The 25,205-nt window shown below is 43.3% G+C and overlaps 1 protein-coding gene across 13 annotated transcripts in view; it reads left to right on the top strand.

The window, feature by feature from the left end:
• The window catches only part of CNTRL (centriolin), an 85,161-nt gene that overhangs the window by 45,932 nt on the left and 14,024 nt on the right, over positions 1-25,205 (top strand). For all 13 annotated transcript variants that reach the window (XM_045468797.1, XM_045468802.1, XM_045468805.1 and 10 more), the window contains 18 exons: positions 3,091-3,236; positions 3,892-4,099; positions 4,584-4,763; positions 7,644-7,823; positions 8,575-8,691; positions 9,206-9,350; positions 10,064-10,212; positions 11,878-12,067; positions 13,105-13,418; positions 14,918-15,123; positions 17,350-17,542; positions 19,994-20,124; positions 20,265-20,405; positions 20,507-20,633; positions 21,926-22,090; positions 22,852-23,011; positions 24,142-24,257; positions 24,340-24,557. In XM_045468797.1, coding sequence (XP_045324753.1) covers positions 3,091-3,236; positions 3,892-4,099; positions 4,584-4,763; positions 7,644-7,823; positions 8,575-8,691; positions 9,206-9,350; positions 10,064-10,212; positions 11,878-12,067; positions 13,105-13,418; positions 14,918-15,123; positions 17,350-17,542; positions 19,994-20,124; positions 20,265-20,405; positions 20,507-20,633; positions 21,926-22,090; positions 22,852-23,011; positions 24,142-24,257; positions 24,340-24,557 — 3,086 coding nt within the window. The remainder of the gene's footprint in view (positions 1-3,090; positions 3,237-3,891; positions 4,100-4,583; positions 4,764-7,643; positions 7,824-8,574; positions 8,692-9,205; positions 9,351-10,063; positions 10,213-11,877; positions 12,068-13,104; positions 13,419-14,917; positions 15,124-17,349; positions 17,543-19,993; positions 20,125-20,264; positions 20,406-20,506; positions 20,634-21,925; positions 22,091-22,851; positions 23,012-24,141; positions 24,258-24,339; positions 24,558-25,205) is intronic.

Here is a 25,205-nt window from a genome sequence, read left to right on the forward strand (position 1 = left end):
TCGCCTTCTCAGAAAGGGTTCTACTAAAAATGCAGTCATTTTACATCTGTGGGGGTTTGCCTTGGCGGAATGTCTTTACTGCTACTGTCACAATAATCTGCCCGACAAACTGCCAGAGAAGCAGGTGGACAGGATTTTCCAGATAATTAAACTCTCTGAGAGAGCACAGATGTCTGAGTGAACAAGTACCTGGATCAACATTCAGGTCTCCAAATCCATGAGGCCAAGGGCCACTTGGCTGACTGACAGGGCAGGTGTCATACTTCACCAGAAATAAAGGCGCAGAGTTGCCAAGGTCTTAAGGGAGGCTTCCAGGCAGGGGGGTTTGTGACAAATAAGCCTAAACAGCTCACCCACATTCTCTCCCTTCTTTCAAGGCCTTGGATATTTTTTCCTTAAAGTTTAGGGAAATGTAACCTAGAAGTTAATTTTTACCTCTCTCAGTTTAATTTCTGAAACAAGTATCAGAAAAGATGTGCGCGTTTTCCATTCTCGTTTGAGTTGTGTGTGTGTTGGCTGCTCAATAGATTATTTTTTTATATTTACCATGGAAATTTTTGAATCACAAAAATAGAATAGTCTTATGTCCTTTTGTTTACCCTGCTGAAACAGTTACCGGCATTCTGCCGTTCTTGTTTTAGTTAGTACCCTTTTATATTTTTTGGCTGGAACACTTCAAAAGAAAATCTCATACATCTTTATTTCACCCACATACTTCAGCATACGTCGCTTCAAGGGGCTAAAATGTGTTCTTCGGGGGCCTTCTCCTCCAAGGTAGAAACCGAAGTCAGCTTTCCAGAACACTAGCCCATGCTGTGAGACTACCTTAGTTAAAACTAGGTCCTTGGCCTACTAACCTCTTGATAACAGAGTTCAAGTTAAACTCACTCTGCATTTGTCTTTGTCAGACAATCATTTAGTTGCAGTGAACCAGAACCTACTAACACTAGCTCAAGAAAGGAGACAGAGCTGCTCTATCAGTCAGTCTTTCAGGAACTACATGGCTCTCTCATTCTCCTCTGTCTCTGTGGGTATTGTATTTGACCCAGCATTGACTCCAGCCCTAAGCTGACATACCTTTACAAGGCCAGCTTTTACAGACTTGACGATGTACTGGATCTTGGTTCAAATTTTGGAGAGAGTGAGAACTTGTTTCCTGGCTAGTCTGTGGATTGTTTGGCCTTTGGTTTGATCACCTGTGCCCAGGATTAGACAGTAGTAGAAATACAGGCACCTCAAGGCAATGTTCAGGACAGTTTACAGATAACAGACTCCAGATGGGACAGGCAGTTAACATGTTCATTGCAATCCTGAATTCTCCATTTTAGTTAAGAGTGTTTCACTGAGTTTGAAGTAAATCACTTCAGGGCAATACAATCAATGTCTTAGGATGTAGAACAATTTTTCTTTACAATTTAGGGTGATTTTTAACAGTTTTCCTTTACTTTCTTTCACTCAGTTTGTCACCAGACTGAGCTAACAGGGTCAGATTGGTGCATTCTTCTTCCCCTGAAATATCTTTGTAATTATCCAGGAATTTAACGAGAGTGGGTTGCACTCTAGTGCAACCCCTTTCAAGGGGCATTGTATGAATTTAATTCTTGGATCCACATATGTTTATTTGTTAATAGTGAAAATATGCTGGCATGTAACAGATACTCCCACAGAGAATTATATAAGCTATTAGAGAAGCTTTAGTATTAGAGGTTTCAGTTTTTAGTTGCTTGGCAGAGAATTATGGGAAAGTTGTTGGTTTTGTTTTTTGTTTTTTGTTTTTTTTGGTTTTGTTTTTTAACTTTGAATTGTGGACATTTCAAACACATACAAAAGTAGAATACTAAAATGACTCCTCATATGCATATTACCCATCTTCGACAGTTAACAACCCGTGGCCAGTGTTACTCCATCCATAATGCCTGCCATACCCCAACCCTCCCACTTGTTCACACACTGAATTATTTTGAAGTAAATCTGAAAATCTTACTTTGTCTGTAAATACTGTACAGAGCCTTGGGGCGCCTGGGTGGCTCAGTCGGTTAAGCGTCCGACTTCAGCTCAGGTCATGATCTCACAGTTCGTGAGTTCGAGCCCCGCGTCAGGCTCTGGGCTGATGGCTCAGAGCCTGGAGCCTGCTTCCGATTCTGTGTCTCCCTCTCTCTCTGCCCCTCCCCCATTCATGCTCTGTCTCTCTCTGTCTCAAAAATAAATAAACATTAAAAAAAAAATTTTTATTAAAAAAAAATACTGTACAGAGCCTTAAAAAAGAAAAAAAAAACATAAACAGATACCTCTTTATATCTTAAAATTATAAGAATTCCCTAACATCAAATTTTAAGATTATCTGTTTTTACAAGTGTTTGTTGGAACCAGGATCCAAATAAAGTGCACACATTGCATTTGGTTGACTTGGTCCTTAAGTCTCTTGTAGTCTATAGATGTCCTCCTCCTTTCCCCCTTTATGTTTTAAAGAAAACCAGGGGCACCTGGGTGGCTTAGTCGGTTAAGCGTCCAACTTTGGCTCAGGTCATGATCTCACAGGCTGTGGCTTCAAGCCCTGTGTCGGGCCCTGTGCTGACAACTCAGAGCCTGGAGCCTGCTTCAGATTCTGTGTCTCCCTCTCTCTCTGCCCCTTCCCTGCTCATGCTCTCAATCTCTCTCTCTCTCTCTCTCTCTCAAAGATAAATAAAGATTTAAAAAAATTTAAAAATAAATAAAGAAAACCAGGTCTTTGTCCCTTGGAGTTTCGCATCCTAGATTTTGCTGGTAGCATCTTTTATGGTATTGATTAACATGTTCTTAAACAGAGGCTTATTTAGATTCATCTTAGTTACTTCTCAGCAAGAACATAGGTACTTGCTTTCGTATCACGTCAGGAAACATCCTAATGCCTGGTTCTGTCTTTTGTGACTTTAGGTTGATCAGTAGATTCAGATACTGTCAGCCCAAGTAGAAAGGGTTTTTAAAAAAAATTGGTAAAGGGGGGTGAATAAAACTATCATATGACAAGTAATACAGGCTGTGTATGCGGATGTGCATGTATTTTAATTTCTTTTGGTAACTTTTACCACCCCATTATACCACCATCCATAGGATGACAATGACCTGTTAAAACAGCAACTTAAAGATTTCCAGAATCACCTTAACCATGTGGTTGATGGTTTGATTCGTCCAGAAGACGTGGCAGCTCGTGTGGATGAGCTAAGGAAAAAACTGAAGTCAGGAGCCGGGGAAATGAGGTAATGGAAAATTGGAATGGGACCTCCTGGTGTTAAGATTGCCAAGTTATGAATGTGAGGTTCATATGGACTCACCTTCCTAAGTTACGCTAATGGCTGATTTCTTTTGTAAGGTTTCCCAAGTCATAGTTCCATGATTGAGACACAAGATTGCTACATTCAAATTGCCTGTCACTGATTTTTTTACATTTTAAATCTTTCATACTTTTAGGTATTCTTTAATTTAAATTAAATCATTTTAATTAATTTATTAATTTAATTACTTTAATTAATTTAATTTAATTAAAACAAGTTTTAAGAGTAACTCTTGAAAGTTCATTGCATGTGGTCAGGAAGTAGAGCCACATTATGCATTTTAAATAGAAAATCAATTTCAGAAGAAAGCCAAGGTGCATTTAAATATATGAAGGGGACATTTATTCTTTGAGCAAGCATTGTTAGCCTGCTAGGAGCCTGTGTTTTCGGAGTGACAGCAGTCATTGGCTAAAACATTGATTCGCACTTAGGAGATGCTCAGTTGCTCTGTGTGCTGATTCCCATCACTGTTCCACGCAGCTCCTTTTAGTCCCACACTGATGTTACCAACACAGTTTGCACCCAGTGTCTGGCATGAGAAAGAAGAGGTCACATACCGTCTTTTTTCCCCCCTTACCAGAATCCATACTCCTTCAGATGTCTTAGGGAAAAGTCTTGCTGATTTGCAGAAACAGTTCAGTGAAATCCTTGCACGCTCCCAGTGGGAAAGACAGGAAGCACAAGTGAGAGAGAGAAAACTCCAGGAAGAAATGGCTCTGCAACAAGAGAAACTGGTGAACGGACAAGAGGAGTTCAGGCATGCCTGCGAGAGAGCCCTGGAAGCGAGAGTAAGAAAGGGGCCTGAGGCAGCTGGAGGGAAGCGTTTGGCCAATACTCCTGTTTTTCAACAAATTACAGTGCTTCCTTCCTCGCATAAATACAGTATAATTACTGTTATTTTCACTCTTAACCAGTCAGACTGCGTGCGACTAAAATTCAGCCCTGAATATGGTTACTGATATCAGTCAGGCTTCTTTGTGGCTATGTTTTCCTTGTTCTGGAAGCAAGTGAGAAATGTTTCTGAACCTGTGGGTAAACAATACCATATTGCTAGGGTGCAGTATGATGCCAGAATCTGATTTTTCTGGATGTAATTATTTTAATGATGAGGCAAACATTAAAATGGATCCTAGAGAACATTCAAGATAAAACTGCCCCCTGTAACTCATTAGTACAAAATGTCATTACGCTCTTTAGTAAAATGAAATGTAGTTCTCTAAGAAGTTTATATTCTGCTTAAAAAATCATCTTCAAAACTTGATTTTCTCACAGATTAGTTTCGATAAGAGGCAGCACGAAGCGAGAATCCAACAGTTGGAGAATGAAATTCACTATTTGCAAGAAAATCTAAAAAGTATGGAGGAAATCCAAGGCCTTACAGACCTCCAACTTCAGGAAGCTGATGAAGAGAAGGAGAGAATTCTGGCCCAACTCCAGGAGTTAGAGAAAAAGGTGGGGAAGACTAGGGGAGTGTGCCATCTGTGTCCCTGTGCCTGGACCCTGCCCCCGGGGAGCAGGCCCACGGTCGCCTCCGGCAGCATTGCTGGCTCAGGGGAACTGGACCCAGGGGAACCCGGGATGCATTGTGGTTGAATCAAGGGCCCGAGACACGGTGGTGCCATGGTAGATGAAAATGAGAGAGCTGGCGTGCGAGGAGTGACTTTAGACTCTTGAGTGCCGTTGGCAGGAGTTTGCCTCCTCAGAAATCCTGTGCACAGTTGAACACATCCACGGGAAATTAGTTTTTAACTCCTCATCTTCCTAATCCTGCGGCCTCTCTTTGAGCTTCTCCATCCCCCCTCAACCATCTCCTGCCATGGTCACATTGTCGACCTTGTCCAGTTGAGAAATTGTGCCCACCCCCTCTGCAGTCCCGAACCACAGCACCCCGCTCTGTCTCTCTCACTGCGCCCCCACACCGACGATTTCTCAGCCTCCCTCACAGTTCCAGGGCATCAGCCCCATCTTTTCTGTCTGTTAGGCTTTCCTGGCCGTATACCTTGTCGTCCAATTTAAATTCCATGGTCCACCACTATAGCCGTTTTTGCAGAAGTCCTCAAATCCCTTGTCCTTTTCTGTCTCACTTACCTGACAAAACTGTAGCCAAAAGCTTTCTTTAGGCGGGTGCCCATGCTAAGCATTCCTGCAGAAAAACAGCAGCCACCAGGAGTAGTGGTATCACTGTCATCTCTTGGTCATCAGCCTCAAATGGGCAGTGTTCCCCTTCTCTCTGGGAAGTTCACTGTCCTACGCCTCACCGTTTCATACCTTGTCACTCCCCACACCTCCCTTCTCCCTTCTCCCTTCTCCCAGCTTCAATGACGTGCTTCGTACTTCACTGAGAACCCTTCAGTTCCCAAGTCCTGTTCAGTCCACCCCCAAAATACATCTGGAATATGGGTCCTTTTTTTCTTCTCGGATGCCACCACCCCATCCAGCCATTACTTCTCATCTGGACAGCTGATGTGGCCACCTGACAGTTCTCCCACTCCCACTGATGACCCTGCTCCACAGAGCAGCCAACATGCTCTTTAAAAACATAAATTAAGGGACACCTGGGTGTCTCAGTCAGTTGAGACAGTGTGGAGCCTGCTTGGGAGTCTCTCTCTTTCTGCCCCTAACCCCCTCCCCCAAATAAATAAATAAACTTTAAAACACTAACATGGGGTGCCTGGGTGGCTCAGTCGGTTAAACGGCCGACTTCGGCTCAGGTCATGATCTCACGGTCCGTGAGTTCGAGCCCCGCATCGGGCTCTGTGCTGAGAGCTCAGAGCCTGGAGCCTGTTTCAGATTCTGTGTCTCCCTCTCTCTGACCCTCCCCCGTTCATGCTCTGTCTCTCTCTGTCTCAAAAATAAATAAACATTAAAAAAAAAATTTTTTTTAAATAAAACACTAACATGAATTGGCTCGTCAGCCCCCCTCATTTCCGCTTTCTTCAGCAACTTCTGTTGTTGTTATAAAAAAAAGACCCAAATTCTTAAGCCTATAAGGCCCAGCATGATTTGCCTCTCCTTAGCTCCCTCTTATTATCACCATGCTCCTTCTTTCAGTTCCTCAAAAATACTAAGTTCTCCTGACCTTCCCGCATGCCATTCCCTCTCCTGGACCACATTCTTCCACCCTCCTCTCTGACTGTTCCCTCCCTACCAATCTAGGTCTCTCCCACAGTCTCTCAAATAGTACTTTGTTCTGTCCCTTGATAGCACTGACCACCATTTTGGGTTATATGTTTTTCTGAGTATTTGTTTAATATCCATCTCTCATAAGCTCTTTGAGGCAAGTCTGTTTTATTTATCGCTGTATGCCCAGTGCCTGACCCAGTGATCCCAAGGGACTGGTCTATCACTTGGTGATGGCACCAGGAAATGTTTTTCCAATGAATGAGTGAATCTATGATCATTGAGGTCCTTTTATAACGTTTTTTTTTATGTTTATTTATTTTTTAATTTTAATGTTTTTATTTATTTTTGAAGGAGGGAGAGAGAGAGAGACAGAGCATGAGCGGGGAAGGAGCAGAGAGAGGGGGAGACACAGAATTCGAAGCAGGCTCCAGGCTCCCAGCTGTCAGCACAGAGCCCAATGCGGAGCTCAAACTCAAACTATGAGATCATGACCTGACCTGAAGTCAGATGCTCAACCAACTGAGCCACCCAGGAGCCCCTTTAATGTTTACTTTTGAGAGAGAGAGAGAGAGAGAGAGAGAGACCGAGACTGTGAGTAGGTGAAGGGCAGAGAGAGAGAGGGAGACATAGAATCTGAAGCAGGCTCCAGGCTCTGAGCTGTCTGCACAGTGTCCAACGCAAGGCTCAAACCCATGAACCGTGAGATCATGACCTGACCCAAAATTGGGCACTCAGCAGACTGAGCCACCCAGGCGACCCTATGATCACTGAGGTTCTTGACTAAGAAGACTGATTTCCTTCTAAGTTTACCATACAGTTTTGAGTTGGTTTTATTTATTCATTCACTCAGTGAATATGGAACACCTACTTTGTACCGTGTATTATTTTTTTTAAGTTTGTTTACTTTTGAGAGATCATAAGCCAGGGAGAGGCAGAGAGAGGGAGAGAGAGAACCCCAAGCAGGCTCCATGCCACCAGTGCGGAACCCAATGCCAGGCTCGATCCTACGAACTGTGAGATCAGACCTGAGCCAAAATCAAGAGTCAGACGCTCAACCGACTGAGCCACCCAGGCACCCCTGTACCATGTATTATTATTCTAGGCACAGACCATGCAGCAGTGAATGGAGTCCCTGCCCTCATGGAGCTATGTCTTAATTCATCGTTACCAAATGACTCATCTGTTTGTTTAATGTTTCTTTCACTTTAGAAGAAACTTGAAGATGCCAAATCTCAGGAGCAGCTTCTCGGCTTAGACAGAGAATTAAAGAAACTAAAGAAAGCCGTGGCCGCCTCTGATAAGCTGGCCACAGCTGAGCTCACCATTGCCAAAGACCAGCTCAGGTCCCTTCATGGAACTGTTATGAAAATTAACCAAGAGCGAGCAGAGGTGAGTCCACACGTGCAGAACAAGTTTCCACGGTGCTGCTGCTGTCGCCAAACCATAGCTGCTTGTATCACTGCTCTTATAGGCTTTGGCTGATTTATAAACCACCGTAAAGTTGTCTGTTCCCCTTCAGACTGAAGATTGTATTTCTCCAGTCGCAGCCCTGCCATGGGTCCTGCCCTCTACTGAGCCCTGACGAGAGCCATCAAATGAAACATACCGTCCCCACCTCAAGGTGTAGAGCTCCGCTTAGGGAGGTAGCTGCCCATACACACCTGAACTAAGGTTTTAAAGGCTTGTCACAGAATCTTTCTGAACCCCAGACTTTTCATCTTGTGCAGTCAGATAATATGTGACCTACAGGACTGTTTTGCCTCCTGACTGAGATGGTATCTGTTAACGGTTTTAAAGGGTACAAATGCTCATGAGATTAGGACAGCAGATCATAGAGAAAATGTAATGATGAGAGTCCAGAGAGACCTCAGTCGTGGAAGGCTGTAGAACAGTGAAGAAAAAGCTAGCCCTTGCTCTTTCAGATGCAGCCCCCTGCTCACGTGGCCCCCATAGAGGGGCGGAGCAGGCTGCCAAGTGATGGGAATAGCACAGGATGAGGTGGGACCAGGCGCCACGCACGCATAGGGTGGCCAGGCAGGCAGTCGGACGAAAACAGAGGAGTCCGTCTGAGGGGCAGAAAGAAATGAAGACGACAACACGTGATGGCAGTGCTGCCTTTCTCATACCTCTGTCCCAGCAGGAGTTGCAGGAGACGGAGAAGTTCAGCAGACAGGCAGCGCAGGCGGCCAAGGATCTGACCCGAGCAGAAGCTGAGATTGAACTCCTGCAGAACCTTCTCAGAGATAAAGAGGAGCAGGTCAGTGCTGGTACCCTGACACCTTCCCCTTATCGGTCCTATATCAGCTCCCGAGAGACAATATTATTGGAAGTACAGTCAGTAGTTCATCAGCACTTTGTCCTCTACCACGTGTCAGGCAGAGTGCAATTTAAATACAAGGAGTAATGCGTTTTCCTCATTAGTAAAGTGTAGGTAAAAGTTCTGGATTTACTAAATCAAATTGCAGGGTGCATGTGGGAAAGAATATTCGTTGGCAATTTTGTGTATGTGATTTTTTAAAGGTTATCTTTTTTTTTTTTTTTTTTTCAACGTTTATTTATTTTTGGGACAGAGAGAGACAGAGCATGAACGGGGGAGGGGCAGAGAGAGAGGGAGACACAGAATCGGAAACAGGCTCCAGGCTCTGAGCCATCAGCCCAGAGCCCGATGCGGGGCTCGAACTCACGGACCGCGAGATCGTGACCTGGCTGAAGTCGGACGCTTAACCGACTGCGCCACCCAGGCGCCCCTGTGTATGTGATTTTTTAAATAGTTTCGACTTGAGATGGAGAAAGTAGATGTAGGCCCTGGAGTAGCAAACTCACACGTGCTGGAGATGGAGAAACTAAATGAGACGATGGAGAGGCAAAGGACAGAGATCACAAGGCTGCGGAATTTACTAGACCTCACCGGGGCTGGTAAAGTATTGGGCTTTGATTTTTTTTCGTTGTTTTGGGTTTTTTTTGTTAAAAACATTTATTTTTGAAAGAGAGAGTGTGAGCAGGGGAGGGGAAGGGTGAGGGGGACAGAGGATCCCAAGCAGGCTCTGCACTAACAGCAGAGATCCCGATGTGGGGCTCGAGCTCACGAACTGAACTGTGAGATCGTGACCTGAGCCAAAGTCGGACACTTAGCTGACTGAGCCACCCAAGGGCCCCTAGGCTTTGACTTTGGTAGTGGTTTTATAGTTCTAATGTCAGATCATCTTTAAAAAAAAATCATCTTGTTTGTTTTTCACCTTAGCAATTTATTTAGCTCTGATAGATCAATTCCATGCTTGATTTCCAGAGCTGTGATAATTAGCTTAATGAATAAAAGCAAAGAATTTAAACATTTTACGTAAGTGAGGTATTAAGAAACTTGATTACAATGAGACAAGAAATTTTGAATTTTCAAAAGAAATGTTTACACATCTGTTTGTTTTCTTTCTCTGCCTCCCTTTATAAATGAACAACAGAAGGGTACGTCTATCCTCTTTAAGTGTTAGCAAAAACTTATTACCATGGGAGAGGCTGAAAAGTCAACTTTGAGGAGCCAAAGTCATTGGCTGTCATGGAATCACTTGTGTAGGTTGAGAGGAGGGAAGTACATGATTTCATGCCCAACTTCACAGAATGGCTTTCCTTTGCAGGTAACAAAGGAAGCTTTGAAAATGTTTTGGAAGAAATTGCTGAACTTCGACGTGAAGTTTCTCATCAGAACGATTACATCAGCAGCATGGCAGATCCTTTCAGAAGACGAGGCTACTGGTACTTTATGCCACCACCATCATCATCAAAAGTAGGAAGTCTGTGATGCTGGGAATGTGTACTGAATTTTCTTGAAGGAAGTGTGACCATGTTCTCTTCCCCTAGTTTGTGAGCAGATGTCAAGAACAATATGTCTAGACTAAGCCATGCATTGAGGTTCTTAAGTGTGTTTGATATGTGAGATGAAAATAGGACCTTCTCAAGGAATATTGCCATTGCCCATTGATGCTCCGGTGGTATGTTGTGGGTCCCTGATAGCAGATCCTGCAAGGGGATAAGGTGACTTGAGCCCAGAGAGCCTGTTGGAAATGGGTATGGAACGATGCAGAGGCTGATAGAGAACTGAGCACCTGGATTTTATTTGATTTTAACCAGCATTTCATTCTGTATTTGCTGAAATCTAGGTCAGGTACTAGATGGGGCGGGCACCATGAGGAATGGTCAAGCCCTTGCTCTCACAGGCTCATGCACTGGTGGGGAGACAGGGACACCAGGGCAGTTACAAACAGGGGCATGCATGTGACAACAGACTTGACCTGTGTGCTCTATTACACAGAAGTGTTAGGGATTCCTCTCATTGGGGCAGTTCAGGAAGGAAGGCTTCACACAAAGCCATGAAGTCAGCACTTAGCTGTCAAGGGATGGGCTTTTAGGAGGGAAGAGACGTGTGGAAGGGGAGAGTTGGTTTAGCTATGGTGAGTGGTCTTGTGGGGCTGGAGGATTGGCTGGCAATGGTGAAAGGTGAGTCTGGAAAAGTAGTTTGGGCTCATGTTTTTTGCATAGGGGCTCAAAATGTCTCACACTGACTTGTGGAGGCCTCAGGGATTTAGGACATGTATTATATAATCAGAGCTGTAGTTTAAGGACGATAACTGGGCTGAGTGTGGAGGCCTGATTTGCGGTGGATAAACTCGGGGAGGAGGGAGCAGGGTGCTGTTTGAACTCATTCCGTGAGGGACAGAAGCTGGGGCTAGAGCAGTAGAGCTGGAGGAGAAGAGGTGTCACTGAGAGGGTGTTCAGGAAACAAACTGGTCAGGGCATGGGTCTTGAATGTGGGACGTGAGGGGAGAACGGTAAGCAGCCTGCATCCAGAGCAGAGGGACTGGGTGACATCCTGCTACGATCAGCTGACAGGCAACCGTCAAGGAGAAGTAAGTGGCTATGACAAGTTAGGATCCAGCACTGTGTAGAGTCAACCAGAGTCTACATCTAAACCTGCTTGACAACCAGGGCTGGAGGTGGAAGCTGTGTAGATATTCGACATTGTAACATTGTAAGGCCAAGGTGGGCAAGGGTTCGAAAGGTAGACCTATTTATGACTGGGAAGGAGGGAGAGTTAGGAGAGTAGAGCTTTTCAACCATGCCAGGCTCCCAGGATAATAAGAGACTGATCTCCCAGATGGTCTTGAAAATTCACTTGTTTCCTTTGCCTTCATCCGTGGGCCATCAAGGACAAGGCAAAAGAGGAGAAACCACCAGGAAAGAGGAGTACTGGAGAAGAGAGGCTGACACTCAGGCAGTTTACCTGACTGTGTAATCATGTCTCACTTCTCTGTGAAAAACGAGAATTGTGATCTGTGGAAAGAAACCAGTTCATTCTCAACTTTGCCACATCTCAACTTTGTTCTAGACTTTGGCATTTCTCCAACTCAGCCTTTTCATTTCTAATAGTGGGCTTTGCTGTCATTTATTTCAGGTTTCCAGCTATAGTTCCCAGGCCACCAAAGACTCTGGTGTAGGCCTAAAGTACACAGCCTCAACTCCTGTTAGAAAACCATGTCGCGGATGGCAGGATGGAAAGGAGGAGAGTGGGCCTCCACCTGTCTCAGGATACTGGGTTTATTCTCCCATCAGGAGTGGGTTACATAAATCATTTTCAAATAGAGGTAAGTTAAATCACATAAGGGAAGTTGCATTTCTTTTATTGGTTTCCTGAAATCCATAAGACTGAGTCCAGGCTCCTTAGCTTGGTCTGCAAGGCCCTCTGCTGTGATCTTGGCCAGTGACCTCCTGTCTCACCTCCCATCACTGTTGTGCACATCAGTCCTACCCAGTTGCCTAAGATAGTCACAGCATGCCATGTTCCTCCAGCCTCCGTGCTTTAAACCCTCTCTTTAGGATGTCCTTCTCCTTCCTCTTCCAAACCTACTGCTGCTCGACTTTCAGCAAGACTCAGGCCCTCAAACACCACTCCTTTAGGGAGCCTTCCTCCATCTTGCCTTACCCAGGCACACTGAGCGGCTTTTTCACCTGTGCTCCTGGAGCATGGCAGGTGCGTACATCCTTGTATCATGACACTGATTAGCTTGACTAAAATGAAATGTTCTAGGTCCATCTTCGAAAGCTCCAGGAGGAACAGTCAATCGGACTTGGGGTAAATCCTCGCTCTTTGACCAAGCAGCTGTGTGATCCTAGGCAAATTATCTAGCTGCTCTTAGACTGTGAAGCCATAAAATGTCCCCTTCTGAGAATTTCTTTATTCAAGAGCTACTTATTGAGTGCCTGCTGTGTGCTAGGTTGTCTGTCATCCGTGATAGACAAATATAGACCTGCTTGTAGGGGAGGCGAGTAAGGAAGCCAGCACCTTGGAGAGTGCCGTGCATCATGGCACCCATAGACACTGCGAGCCTTGGTGTCTCAGCACACATCTCCACTTCTCTATGTTTATGCAGCCTGAGGCAGACACCCAAATGGTTGCCGAATAAATGAATGAATAAAGACAGAAAAAAGCAACTCAACACATAGGCATAAGAAACACTCAAGTATCAGCCTCTGAAAATAATACGAATCCCTATTTTGACCTTTTCACAGAATTTTACTCCCAGTTCTTGGGGATCTTGTCCTAAATGCTCCTGTTCTCTACTGAACTTGTTTACCCAATAAGCCATGTGGGTAAAATACTCTTCTGTTTATTTCTGTCAAGATGCAGACAGTGGAGGAGATAGTCAGGAAGAGAGTGAGCTGGATGACCATGAGGAACGCCCATTCGTGCCTCCTTCTGGATACATGATGTATACTGTGTTTCCCGATGGTTCTCCTGTTCCCCAGGGCATGGCCCTGTATGCACCACCTCCTCCCCTGCCCAACAACAGCCAGCCTCTCAGTCCTGGCACTGTTGTTTATGGCCCACCTCCTGCTGGAGCCCCCATCGTGTATGGGCCTCCGCCCCCCAACTTCTCTGTCCCACTCATCCCTGTGGGGGTGCTGCATTGCAACGTCCCGGAACACCATAACTTGGTAAGTAGAGAGACATGAGACCCCCGTCTACCCTGCTACCATGGGAGACTGAATAAGGTTGTGTATGTGATGATTTGACCTACTTATGAAGGGATTATGTCCCAAAGTATGTTCGTAAAGTTGATGTTTAGAATGGAGCAAGCGTTCTCTTACTAAAATATCCTTCTGGATGGGAGTTAACGGCACCAGGCCAGACCACAAGCTTGGTTTAACCACTTTATAGCAAAAATACTTTCAGTCCAGAAATTAACCATTTTTGGAGAGCTTATTGTATATTTTTCTATTGACAAGTATGATACTAATGTGTACATACAGGAGTGTTCACGTAGTGGGGCCTGTACTTGTACACGCATGTGTATGTGTGTGTGCACGCATACACATGGATGTGCTTTGTGTATTCACACGTAGGAGCAGTATATAGCAAGGTTGTGATGGGGATTATCTCTGGGTGGTAAGATTCATGATTCTTTTTTTCTTTTCATAATTCTTATTGTGCACACATTTCATATTCTCTTTTTCCCACTTAACATTACAAACATTTCCCTGTGGTTTTACAGATGTTTTTAAGGAGTATTTTAATGATTGCATAACATTTCTCTATTTGTAGGCAGTGTAGTTGACTCAACTGTGTAAATTTTTAGTGTATTTCATATTCTTTTCTAAGGCTACATTTCAAGAAATGATTATTTCCTAATCACCAGCTTATTTTGTAAACTTATGGTTCTAAAGAATTAAAATGCATGACAAACTCCTCCTTCAAACTCAAGATGCCTAGAGCTCTTTCTGTTTTCCTTTTCCTCCCAGCAGGTTAAGAGGAAGACAAGGACTAGGACCCCTGAGTGCCGGGCAGTAGGTCAGACTAGTTGCAAAGGGCCTGTGTGTGCTCACGTGGTTGGAACGATAGTCCCTCCCGTTACCCTGCAGTGTCTCAGCGCATGTGTGTTTACGGCAGCGCCATCAGCTCGGCCTGTCATCACCTCTCGGGCTGGTTCCTTTACCTACCAGCCGTCCCCAGCTGTTCTATAGTTTCTCACATGCCCTCTTATACCTCCGTGCATTAGCACGTGTTATTTCTTCAGGTTAGGTCTTCCCCATTTCACTTATTCTTCAAAACCCAGGCAAAACCCCTCTCCCTCTGGGCAGCCTTCCAGCCAACTCCCCTCCTTGTGCCTAGAGAGAGACCCCTGTGTCCGTCTCTTCTGCTATTTGCTGAACTCTGGAGGCAGAGATTATCCATAAGGGGTGCTTGGTGAATGTGTATCAACCATAGTTGGACTGATGGAAAAATTAAAAGCTCTGTTAGTTCATCAGTTTCATCTGTGGCATGTTGAAAAAATTGGCCTGACTTGATTTTTCGTTTTCATACTGAAGTCTAGAAGCTACCATCATTTTCACGTCATAGATAGCACTTTAAGCACAGTCGATTGCAGCTTTTGGCAGGAAAGAAGAGAAACATCAAGTGATGTTTCTCAGTATTGCATTTTTTTTTCTTTGTTCAGGAGAATGAAGTTTCTAGATTAGAAGACATCATGCAGCATTTAAAATCAGAGAAACAGGAGCAGTGCACGAGAGCATCCAAGCGGCAGTCGGTGAAAGAATTGGAAGAGCTGCATCGTAATATTGATGGTCTTTTGCAAGAGAAGAAAGACTTAGAGCATGAAGTAGAAGAATTACATGATACCATCCAGAAACATAAACAGCGAAAGTAACTATGATTATTAGCTATTTCACTTTTATAGTTCTGATAAACATGACACTGGCTTATTAAGGTAACCTGAATCGGTGTTGTCCAGTTGAACTTTCTGTGACCTTGGCAATGCTGTCGATCCATGCCATCCGAAACAGTAATCACCGGCCACGTGTGCGGATTGAGCACTTGAAGTGTGGCTAATGGAACTGAGGAATAGAGTTTAATTTAAAGTTGTAGCCACAGGTGACTCCCAAGTTGCACAGGGCAAGTCCAAGTTCTCTTGGCCCGTAATCCAAATGAGCTCTTCTTGTGGCCTCTCTTGGAGAATGGCATAACCCTCCGCCCTCCCCAGTTACTCTGGCTAAAAACAAGCCGGGTGTGTGCAGCTCCGCTTTCCTCGCTTTCCCAACCCTCCAGTTGGTCTCCGGGTCCTACAACTGTACACAAAGAGCTGTCAAACTGGTCCCCTTCTTTCATCTCCACCGCCCTGGCCTTTCATCATCTCCGCCCAGGTCGTCGTAATAGCTTCTACTTTGGCCTCCCGTGTCTAGGCTCTGTCTCCATTCTACCCTGAACGTGGCTACAGATCCGAGCTAGCCACTCTCCCATGTGACTCAGTCCTGTCAGAATGCACACCACCCTCTGGATCTGAACCTGCCTGCCTGTCTTATCCTTCTCTCCTACACGCAGTGTTTGTTCAGGCCCTACCTACTTTTCTGTGGTTTCCCCCAACACCACATTCTCCCCTACCTCTCCACCTTTGCACATACTGTCCTAGCCTAAAATGGTTTCCCTGCCCTCTGCCTAACTCCACTCTGTCTATCCAGAGAAAGGTCAGAGATCCCCTTTTACACAAAGCCTTCCTCATCTCTGGCTCCCACAGTTCGGGTTGGCAACCTTGGGTATAGTACTGTTCACACTGTGTTGTAAGGAGCCCAGGAGGGCGGTGGCTGGGCCTCTTTGTGCCCCAGCATCTGGCATAGGGTCCGTTAATGAAGGCAGTATCCGCTGAGAGGGCCAGGTGGGTAGAAGCCCATCTTGTGCAGTGGTTCAAGAGTTATGACGGTCCCCAGCTTTTGTCATGTCAGCCAGACTGGCCCAGGCACCAGGGTTGCAGGGAGATCGGTGGAGATCCCAGGGGTGAGTGAGCTATGGTCTCTGCCTTCTAGGAGCACACCTGTGACTGGCCGGTAGACCTGGCAGGGAAAAGCCAGGGTCACACTGAGAGAAGATGGGGAATAAATGTGTGAGCGTTTGGGGCACCTCGGTGGCTCAGTCGGTTGGGCGTCCGACTTGGCTCAGGTCATGATCTCGCAGTTCGTGAGTTTGAGCCCCGTGTCGGGCTCTGTGCTGACAGCTTGGAACCTGGAGCCTACTCCAGGTTCTGTGTCTCCCTCTCCCTCTCTGCTCCTCCCCCACTCACGCTTTGTCTCTCTCTCTCAAAAATAAATAAAGCTTAAAAAGAAATTTAAAAAACTGTGTAAGCGTTTCAAGGATGGTTGCTTCTCTTACTTTTGTAGGCATATGGTGGGGAGAGGTTAAAGTGAGATTTTTTTGAGGGAGGATGGTAGGGCAGTGGGGTAACCACTTCTTTTCCTAGTTATAAAAGTAAAATAAACGCTTACTTTAAGGAATTTGGATAACACGAAAATATCCGAAGAAAGGATATATTTGCCTTCATTTAAAGAGAAACAGCATGTTAAATGTTGATGAATTTATTTTCATGTTTTCCTGTCATAGTTTCATTTTCAAAGAATTTTGACATGTTAGCCTTGAGTTAGTGACTTCCGTGTCTTGCTTTCTGATTTGTCAAATATCGTTGTATCATTGAACAGTAAATCACAAAATTAGGAAGTCTTTGGGATGGTTGGTGAGCTGCGACTAGCAAGATAGATTTAGGGGAATGGATGATTATTATGGTGGTGGTTGGCTTTCTTTTTATACCATAGGAGAATAGAAACGACAACATTGTCTTGACCCAAGTGCTGACAAAAAAAATAATAATAAAAAAAGATAAAACAGCTGCATTGTACTTTGTATGCATTGTGCACTTACTGTCAGCAGCGTACCATGTTGAATAAAAGGGTAAACCTAGGCCTTGAACATGGTCAGATGTAAATGTCTCTTCCGGCCCTTCTCATACGAGAGTAGAAAATCATCGTACATCTTTTTATCAGACTACAAGTGTCTGTATTGTCTACATTTGAAGACTCTTAATATGTTTGTATACGATTTTTTTAGAGACTTCCTTGATGGAAATGTCGAGAGTCTTATGAACGAACTAGAAATAGAGAAGTCACTCAAACACCATGAAGATATCGTGGATGAAATTGAGTGCATCGAGAAGACCCTTATGAAACGTCGAGCAGAACTCAGGGAAGCTGACCGGCTGCTGGCGGAGGCCGAAAGTGAACTTTCACGCACGAAGGAGAAAGTATGTTCTGCTGTGGTTTGGGGTGAAGCAGCTCACTGCCTGCGGCATGAAGGACTAGAAAGAAATTGTGATAAGAACATGGTCGCCCAAGGTGGACAGTTGGGTTCCAGGCTGCACGCTGCTAGTTAAGGAGCTGTGAGAATTCGGGCAAGCCACCTGACTCCCCAGCTTTGCTCCCCCTCACCTATCAGTTCAGGCAAAGAATACTTAGGCTGTTCAGGAAGACTTAAAAGCTGCCGAAATCATTCCGTTCCTAACACACCCTACTTCCTAATCCTATGCGTGTCTTTAAATTATTTGGGCTCTGATATCTCTCTGTATTAAATAGGTCAATGCTAGATTCATCTAAAAGCAACAGTGGATCTCAGAAGACTTCTTCCTGGTATTACTTCGTTCTCCAAGTTGATGATAGAAAATCAAGCATTTTTTGGTCTGAGGTAGTGTTCTTGTGACTACGATACAGAAAGAAATGGAGGAGGAAAAGGAGCCCCTACTCTGTTGGGCCCCTACTCTGACCACACATTGGCTATTTTATAAATACTGCTTCCTTAACCTTTCCTGGCAACCCTGTAAGATGGTGGTTAGCCCAGTTCACTGGTGGAGCCCAGAGAAGCTGGTAGCTGGCCCGGGGCCACACAGCTCAACTTCTGCCTCACCAAGAGAGCTTTTTTTTTTTTTTTTTTAATGTTTTATTTATTTTTGAGAGAGAGAGACAGAGACAAAGCATGAGCAGGGGGAGGGGCAGAGAGAGAGAGAGCGAGATACAGAATCCGAAGCAGGTTCCAGGCTCTGAGTTGTCAGCACAGAGCCGGACCTAGGGCTCAAACCCACGAACCATGAGATCATAACCTGAGCTGAAGTTGGTCGCTTAACCAACTGTGCCACCCAGGCACCCCACCCAAGAGCTTTCTTAGTTTGAGGAGAATTCCAGGGTAAAAAAGTCCCATACCCACATGGAGCATCTCAGAAACTATTTTTATGTTATTTCAACATGGATGGATTTAAATGAATAGAAATCTGTAACCCAGGAACTGAAACAAAGGATTTATTAAAGATACTCTGTGAGTGATGGCTTTAATAAGAATGGAAAAACATCCTGGTGTCTTTTCAGATGATCAACTGATCATGTTCCTTCTGTCACATGTTAGACGATTGTGAGATAACATAGGCGTGAGCAGGACTAGAGAAAACTTTATCACTGGTATATAAAAGAATATTGATACCAGTAGTAGGCAGAAATAGTAAGTGAACTGAGGCCAGTAAGCTCTTCCCCTTTTGTCCTCCCCAAATGATTCAGGGAGGCAGCTTGCTAAGGAGGAAGAGCGAGGGAGAAGGTGGTGCATTTTGTGAGAAAGATGTCAGACATGTTAAAACCTAACATAGAAAGAGATAGAAAACTACTTAGAAATGTGACTTTCTGAAGCACGTAGTGCGTTTTGTCCAGTGCTTTGCTGATGAAACTGACAGAAACCAGGGATCTGGAATGGAAGGAAGTGTGGTGAGCTATCTAGCTGTTTGGGAGCTCGCCAGCCTTCTTGCATCCACACGGGAGATGTACTGGACTAGTTTAACAAGCCTGGGACTTTGGTGCAGCTGCACAGCTTGAGTATTTGGCCTGAAGGGGAGTCACTGTTCAACGAAGTGCAAAGCAAGCACTATTTTTGGACCTTTGGTGGCATTGTCTTAAACCTCTTATTTTAGACAGAAAAAGGAAACCAAGTTGATTAAAAAAAAAAAAAAAATCTGTTTTCGAAAAGAAAAAAAAAAAGTAATCTCTTTTTGCCAAATCCTGTACAGGAGAAGTTTTAAGTACTTCGACAAAAGTACTTAATGTTTGTGTTTCTCACACATTATTAATTCATCTTTAAATGAAGGAGGTTTTATTTAACACGATCGTATCTAGAGTACAGTAATAATCTCTGTGAAGGAGGGACTGTTGGTAAAATCAGCTTGTTGTCACTTAATTGTGGAGATATTTTTAATTGAATAAGATAGCATAATAGTATACAGATTATTTTTAAGTAAAAGATCATTCACAGTGTCACCACCCTCAAGTGACTTTTTCTTTTTGCAGAGCCTTTCTGTCTTTGCAGACACAGATCTAATTGCACATAGTTGCCCTTAGAGTGCCATTTTAAATTTGTTTTTTTTCAGCCAACATAATACCATTAACATTCTTCCATGTTGCTATATTGTCATCTTAAAGGCTACACAGTACTCCATTGTGTTGATGCTTTATCACTTAATCTATCACTTGTCAAGTTGTATTTCAGTACACAATGAGCATTTTTATGTAGTCATTTTTTTACTCCTGAATTCTCTTCTGAGAGTTGGAGAGTCAAAGTGAATGTACATTTTTATCAGTCTTTCTGTATGGCCTTGTCGATTTTCCTAAGAGGTGCAAAAGGAGTGTGGTAACTGAATCGCTTCTAATGACAGTGTCTGTTTTAGACAAAAGATGCTGTTGAGAAGTTCACTGATGCCAAGAGAAATCTATTGCAAATCGAAAAAGATGCTGAGGAGTTAGAAAGGAGAGCCCAGGAAACTGCTGTTAACCTTGTCAAAGCTGACCAGCAGCTCAGGTAGGTGGAGTCCCTCTTGGCTATTGATGTATTCAGGGAGATCAATGACAAGTTCGGGGCTAAGGGAGTAGTAATCGCCTTAAGATAAATAATGCAGGCTAAATCTAAGGGGCCTTGGAGAGTAAAGCAGTGTGTTGTAGATTACTCGAGGCTGACGCAAAGGGTTTGGAGCAGCACAAAATGGAGCAAGAAGAAACTTTGAAAGAAATAAACAAAGTTGTTGCAGCAAAAGACTCCGACTTCCAGTGCCTGAACAAGAAGAAGGAAGTACTGACCGGAGAGTAAGTACAGCCTCTGGGGGGCCCAAGGGGCTTGTGCTGGAAGACCGCTCTTGGGGTTCAGCCTTCCTTCAGATCTGCTCCAGTGCTGCTGGTGTTCGTAGGCTGCAGAAATTGCAGAAGGACATCGAGGCTGCACAACACAATGAGGATCACCACCTGCACGTCCTGAAAGAGTCAGAGACCCTCCTGCAGGCCAAGAAAGCTGAGCTGGAAAAGCTGAAAAGCCAGGTATGGCAACCGATGCCTTGGAAAAGCAGTTCATGCTGCTTTGAAACCTGCGTTTCTGTTACGATGATAAAAAGTAATACATGTTTGATTGTAGAAAAGACTGGAAAATACAAAATAAGATATAAAGCATAAATGAGGCTCTGTATCCTAGTGATTAAGAGTAGAGTCCAACCCAAATTTGAATCGCAACTCAGTAGAATAAATAGAATATATTACTGAGTAAAAGAAGTGGGTCTAAAAATGGGATACACCCCTCAGTTGGCTGAGTGTCCGACTTTGGCTCAGGTCATGATCTTGCGGTTTGTGAGTTCCAGCCCCACGTCGGGCTCTGTGCTGACAGCGTGGAGCCCGGAGCCTGCTTCGGATTCTGTGTCTTACTCTCTCTCTGCCCCTCCCCTGCTCACGCTCTGTATCTCTCTCATAAATCTAAATAAACACTAAAAAAAAAAAAAGTTTTTTAATAAAAAAAAACCAAACAGGATGCCCCCTAAGATCATTTATGCTAAATGTGTTTATGAACACTCATGCTTATATTTTTGGTCTGTATCAAAGTACAAAAGCAGTCATCTGATAAGGGGAGATAAATATTTTCTATTTTCTTCCTTTTGCACATCTGCATTTTCTGTTTTTTTTTTGTTTTTTGTTTTTGTTTTTTTTTTAAATTTTTTTTTTTTCAGCGTTTATTTATTTTTGGGACAGAGAGAGACAGAGCATGAACAGGGGAGGGGCAGAGAGAGAGGGAGACACAGAATCGGAAACAGGCTCCAGGCTCTGAGCCATCAGCCCAGAGCCCGACGCGGGGCTCGAACTCACGGACCGCGAGATCGTGACCTGGCTGAAGTCGGACGCTCAACCGACTGCGCCACCCAGGCGCCCCTGCATTTTCTGTTTTTTATATAAAATGTGTACTATTCTTAAAGTTGACATTTTTAAATTTACAAAATGAATAAATTTAAAAAATCCCTGCCTGACTTCCATTGCCAAGGTAATGGAATAAGGTATATAGACACACAAGTATTTTGAAAACCATAACCTGAGGGATATTCCTTATTATCATCTTGTTGTTTTTGCTGTGATTTGATGGATATGTTTTTATGTATGCGAACTCAAGATCTTTATTAGGCATTTGATGCCTGTACCCCCAGCCTGGCCCTCCTGACTCTTGCAGCTGGGATAATTACAATTAGGCTAGCCCCTGATTTCCCCACTGCCGTTAGCTGGACTGAATATTCTCCATCACAGCAAGCACGAAGGTTGTCAAGCTTTGCATTCTTCCCTTTTCTTGAACGCAGGTATCCGATCAGCAGCAAGAACTGGCCGTCTTGGACAGGGAGTTAGGGCATAAAAAGGAAGAGCTGCGTCTACTCCAGGGAAGCATGGTCCAGGCCAAAGCTGACCTCCAGGAGGCGCTGAGACTGGGAGAAACTGAAGTAACTGAGAAGTGCAATCATATTAGGGTGTGTTCTTTACTAGTTTTCTTAAGAATCCAAGGGTGATGTTGTAGGTTTATCTTAACATATTTTAATTAGTTTTCTCTCCAAATGCAGCTCTAAATTCCTGAATCGTGAACCCTCTGTAACATCAGTTTGATGTGTTGTTCTGTATCCAGGCTGTGGCTGCATGGGTAGCTCTCCTGTAGTATTTTCTGGACATACCCAAGGTTCTCGGCCTCTGTGCCTTTCTCATACCATTTCTTCTCCAGGAATTTCCTTTTTGGGAATGTCCAGATCCTAGCCATTTTTCCTGGTTCAGCTGCATGCCACTAAGTTGACTTTCCTGACTTTTCCTTTACCTTGGAAGGAATTTCTCTCTTCTGAGTTTGGAGGCACTCTACAGGTTTCCTAGGGCATCAGAGCCTTTCATGACCATGTTTATGCTCCTTGCTGATTTCCCCCAAGGTGCTCAGCCTCTTGAGGGCAGGAGATGTATCAGAGTCAGCCTTTTCTTTCTATAACACATTGCCTTGCACATAGTAAGTACTGTTTATGCATTTTAAATGAAGACGATATGTGACTTCCTTACTTCCGTTATACAGGAATATGTTAGTGGAAAATAAAATACAGTGCTGTTCTTGACATAAAAGGCAAAATTGAACTTGTTTCCAAATTGGAGTTTTTGTGAAATGAGATAGTTAATAACAAAACTGTTCTCAGTATAATTTCCATTCATAATTTTGTGGAGGGGAGTTGACTTTTTTTTTTTTTTTTTTTTGGCACAGGAAGTAAAATCTCTTCTGGAAGAACTGAGTTTTCAGAAAGGAGAACTCAATGTCCAGATTAGTGAAAAAAAAACTCAACTTGCACTCATAAAGCAGGAAATTGAAAAAGAGGAAGAAAATCTTCAGGTAGTTTTAGGGCAGATGTCTAAACATAAAACTGGTAAGTTTAAAGGAAAACAATCATATAAAGTCAGTTTGCAAAAGTGTTTTTTCCAGATCACAGGAAAAATATGAATAGTGAAATAAACTTCTTTTAAAGATATGAAGGAAAGCAGTATGATAAAAGGAATACAATATTTTTTGTCATTCAAATTGATAAAGTTTATTTAAAAGCTAAATAGTCCTAATCATTGCTGACCAGGGCATGGAGAAGGAAGAGCACTTACAGGCTGTTGATAGAAAAATAAATTGGACCAACCCCCCAGTGTTTCAGGACTGAAAATTCATACCTGTTAAACCATTTAGCTCAGTTCTAGTTTCTGAGAGAGGGCAAGCATTCATGCACATTGCAGCGATATTGGATTTATTTATTTATTTATTTATGTAGTGAGTAAGTATTTCCTTGCTTCACAAATTAAGCTGGCTGAGTTGACTACTTACAGCAAAATTTATAATGACAAAATTTGGAACCATGGCCGATTTAAAAGCTGTATTTCAAACATTGAAGGGCATGCAAAAATGCCGATGGGAAGACTGGAAAAGTAGATAAAAACTGAATATAGAGTGGAGTCCCAAGTTATTCTGAAAATCTGTGTGGTACGTGTGCGTGCGTGTGTGCACGCTCCTGGAAGGAAATGCGTCAGGATGCTGTCGTCGTAGTGATCATATTTGGATAGTGGGATAATGATGGGTTTTCTTTTTTTTTTTTTTCTTTTTACTCTTTTCTTGAAATTTTCTATGGTGACCAAATATTTTTTTTAATCAGAAAAAAGTTAATACTTAAAAATCTATATTTTAAAATATAAAAAATTATTATCTGAATCTCAACTTACATATTTTGAAGTTTTTCCTATTTTTTTCTTAAATTCATTTAGATGGAGCACTTGCTCATAGAACTAGATCTTTGTTATGTTTTGGGGTTAAAATTTTTAAACAAAATTTAACAAATTAATGTTTAACAAGATTTTAAAGAATTTTTTTAAGTTAAAATACAGTTAGCTCCAGTAATTCACACAACAGATATGTTTTGATGACCTATTGTTTCTTGTATCCATAGCACTATTTTCTGTTTCAGTTTGTAAGTGCTGTGAACTTCATTTAACAGCATGGACCATGTTCTGTTCCTCTTAGAACTAAAGAATATTCTGGACATGCTGCAACTTGAAAGCAAGGAGCTGCAAGGTTTGAAGCTACAACATGAGCAAAAGTTGTCCGAGTTAGAGAAGACTCAGGTCGAAGTGCTGGAGGTAATAAACAAAGCCGTTTTACCCTTAGCCAACTGCAATCTTCCTTGGTGGGCACATGTGAGTCCCCTTTTATCTGACTTAGGAGAGACTGGAGTTAGAGAATCTGCAGCAGACAGCCCTGCAACAGAAAGGGGAAATTGAGTGGCAGAAGCAGGTCCTCGAGAGGGACAGACGGGAAATAGAGCGGATAACTGCTGAGACCCGAGTGCTACAGTCGTGTGTTGAGTCTTTGAGCAAAGAAAAGGAAGATCTCGAAGAAAAATGTGACAGCTGGGAAAAGAAGTTGGCACAGAGCAAACGGTAAGAGCAAAAACCTGTAAGCTTGCAAGATCTCTTCTTGAAGGCTGAAGCATAATAAACACTATTTTAAAAAGAGTGGAAAATTGAGAAAAGGAAAAAAAAAAATACCCCACGAACTCAGTGTCACAATACAATTCATCAATACCATTTCTGGGGGAATTTCCTTTTAGGCTTTTTTCCCCCCAAAGCACTTTTTTAAATAACCTGTTGTGTGTGTGTTTAAGGAAAATAATGGATGCTGGAAGATATAAATAAATGGAGAGAGATACCTGTTTGTGGGTAGAAAGACAGTATAGTTAAGATTCCATTCTCCTCAAATTGATCTTTAGATTCAAAATAATCAAAATTGCAACATGCTTTTAAAATAGAAATTGAGAGTCTGCTTCTGAAATTCGTGTGGAAATGCAAAGATTGGATGTAGAATAGAATCTAAAACTTTTTAGATATGACACCAAAACAACTTTGAAAAAGAACAAATGTTCAGAGCTTAACACTGCCCTATTTCAAGACCCCACATACAGCTGTGGTGACCGAAATGCTGTCGTACTGGTAGAAAGATAGACAAAGCAGTCCGTAGAACAGAAAGTCCAGAAGTAAACGCACGAATGTGTGGACAACCAATTTTGACTAAGATGCAAAGGCATCATC

This window comes from Leopardus geoffroyi, chromosome D4 (genome assembly GCF_018350155.1).
Source record: "Leopardus geoffroyi isolate Oge1 chromosome D4, O.geoffroyi_Oge1_pat1.0, whole genome shotgun sequence".
Taxonomy (NCBI): domain Eukaryota; kingdom Metazoa; phylum Chordata; class Mammalia; order Carnivora; family Felidae; genus Leopardus; species Leopardus geoffroyi.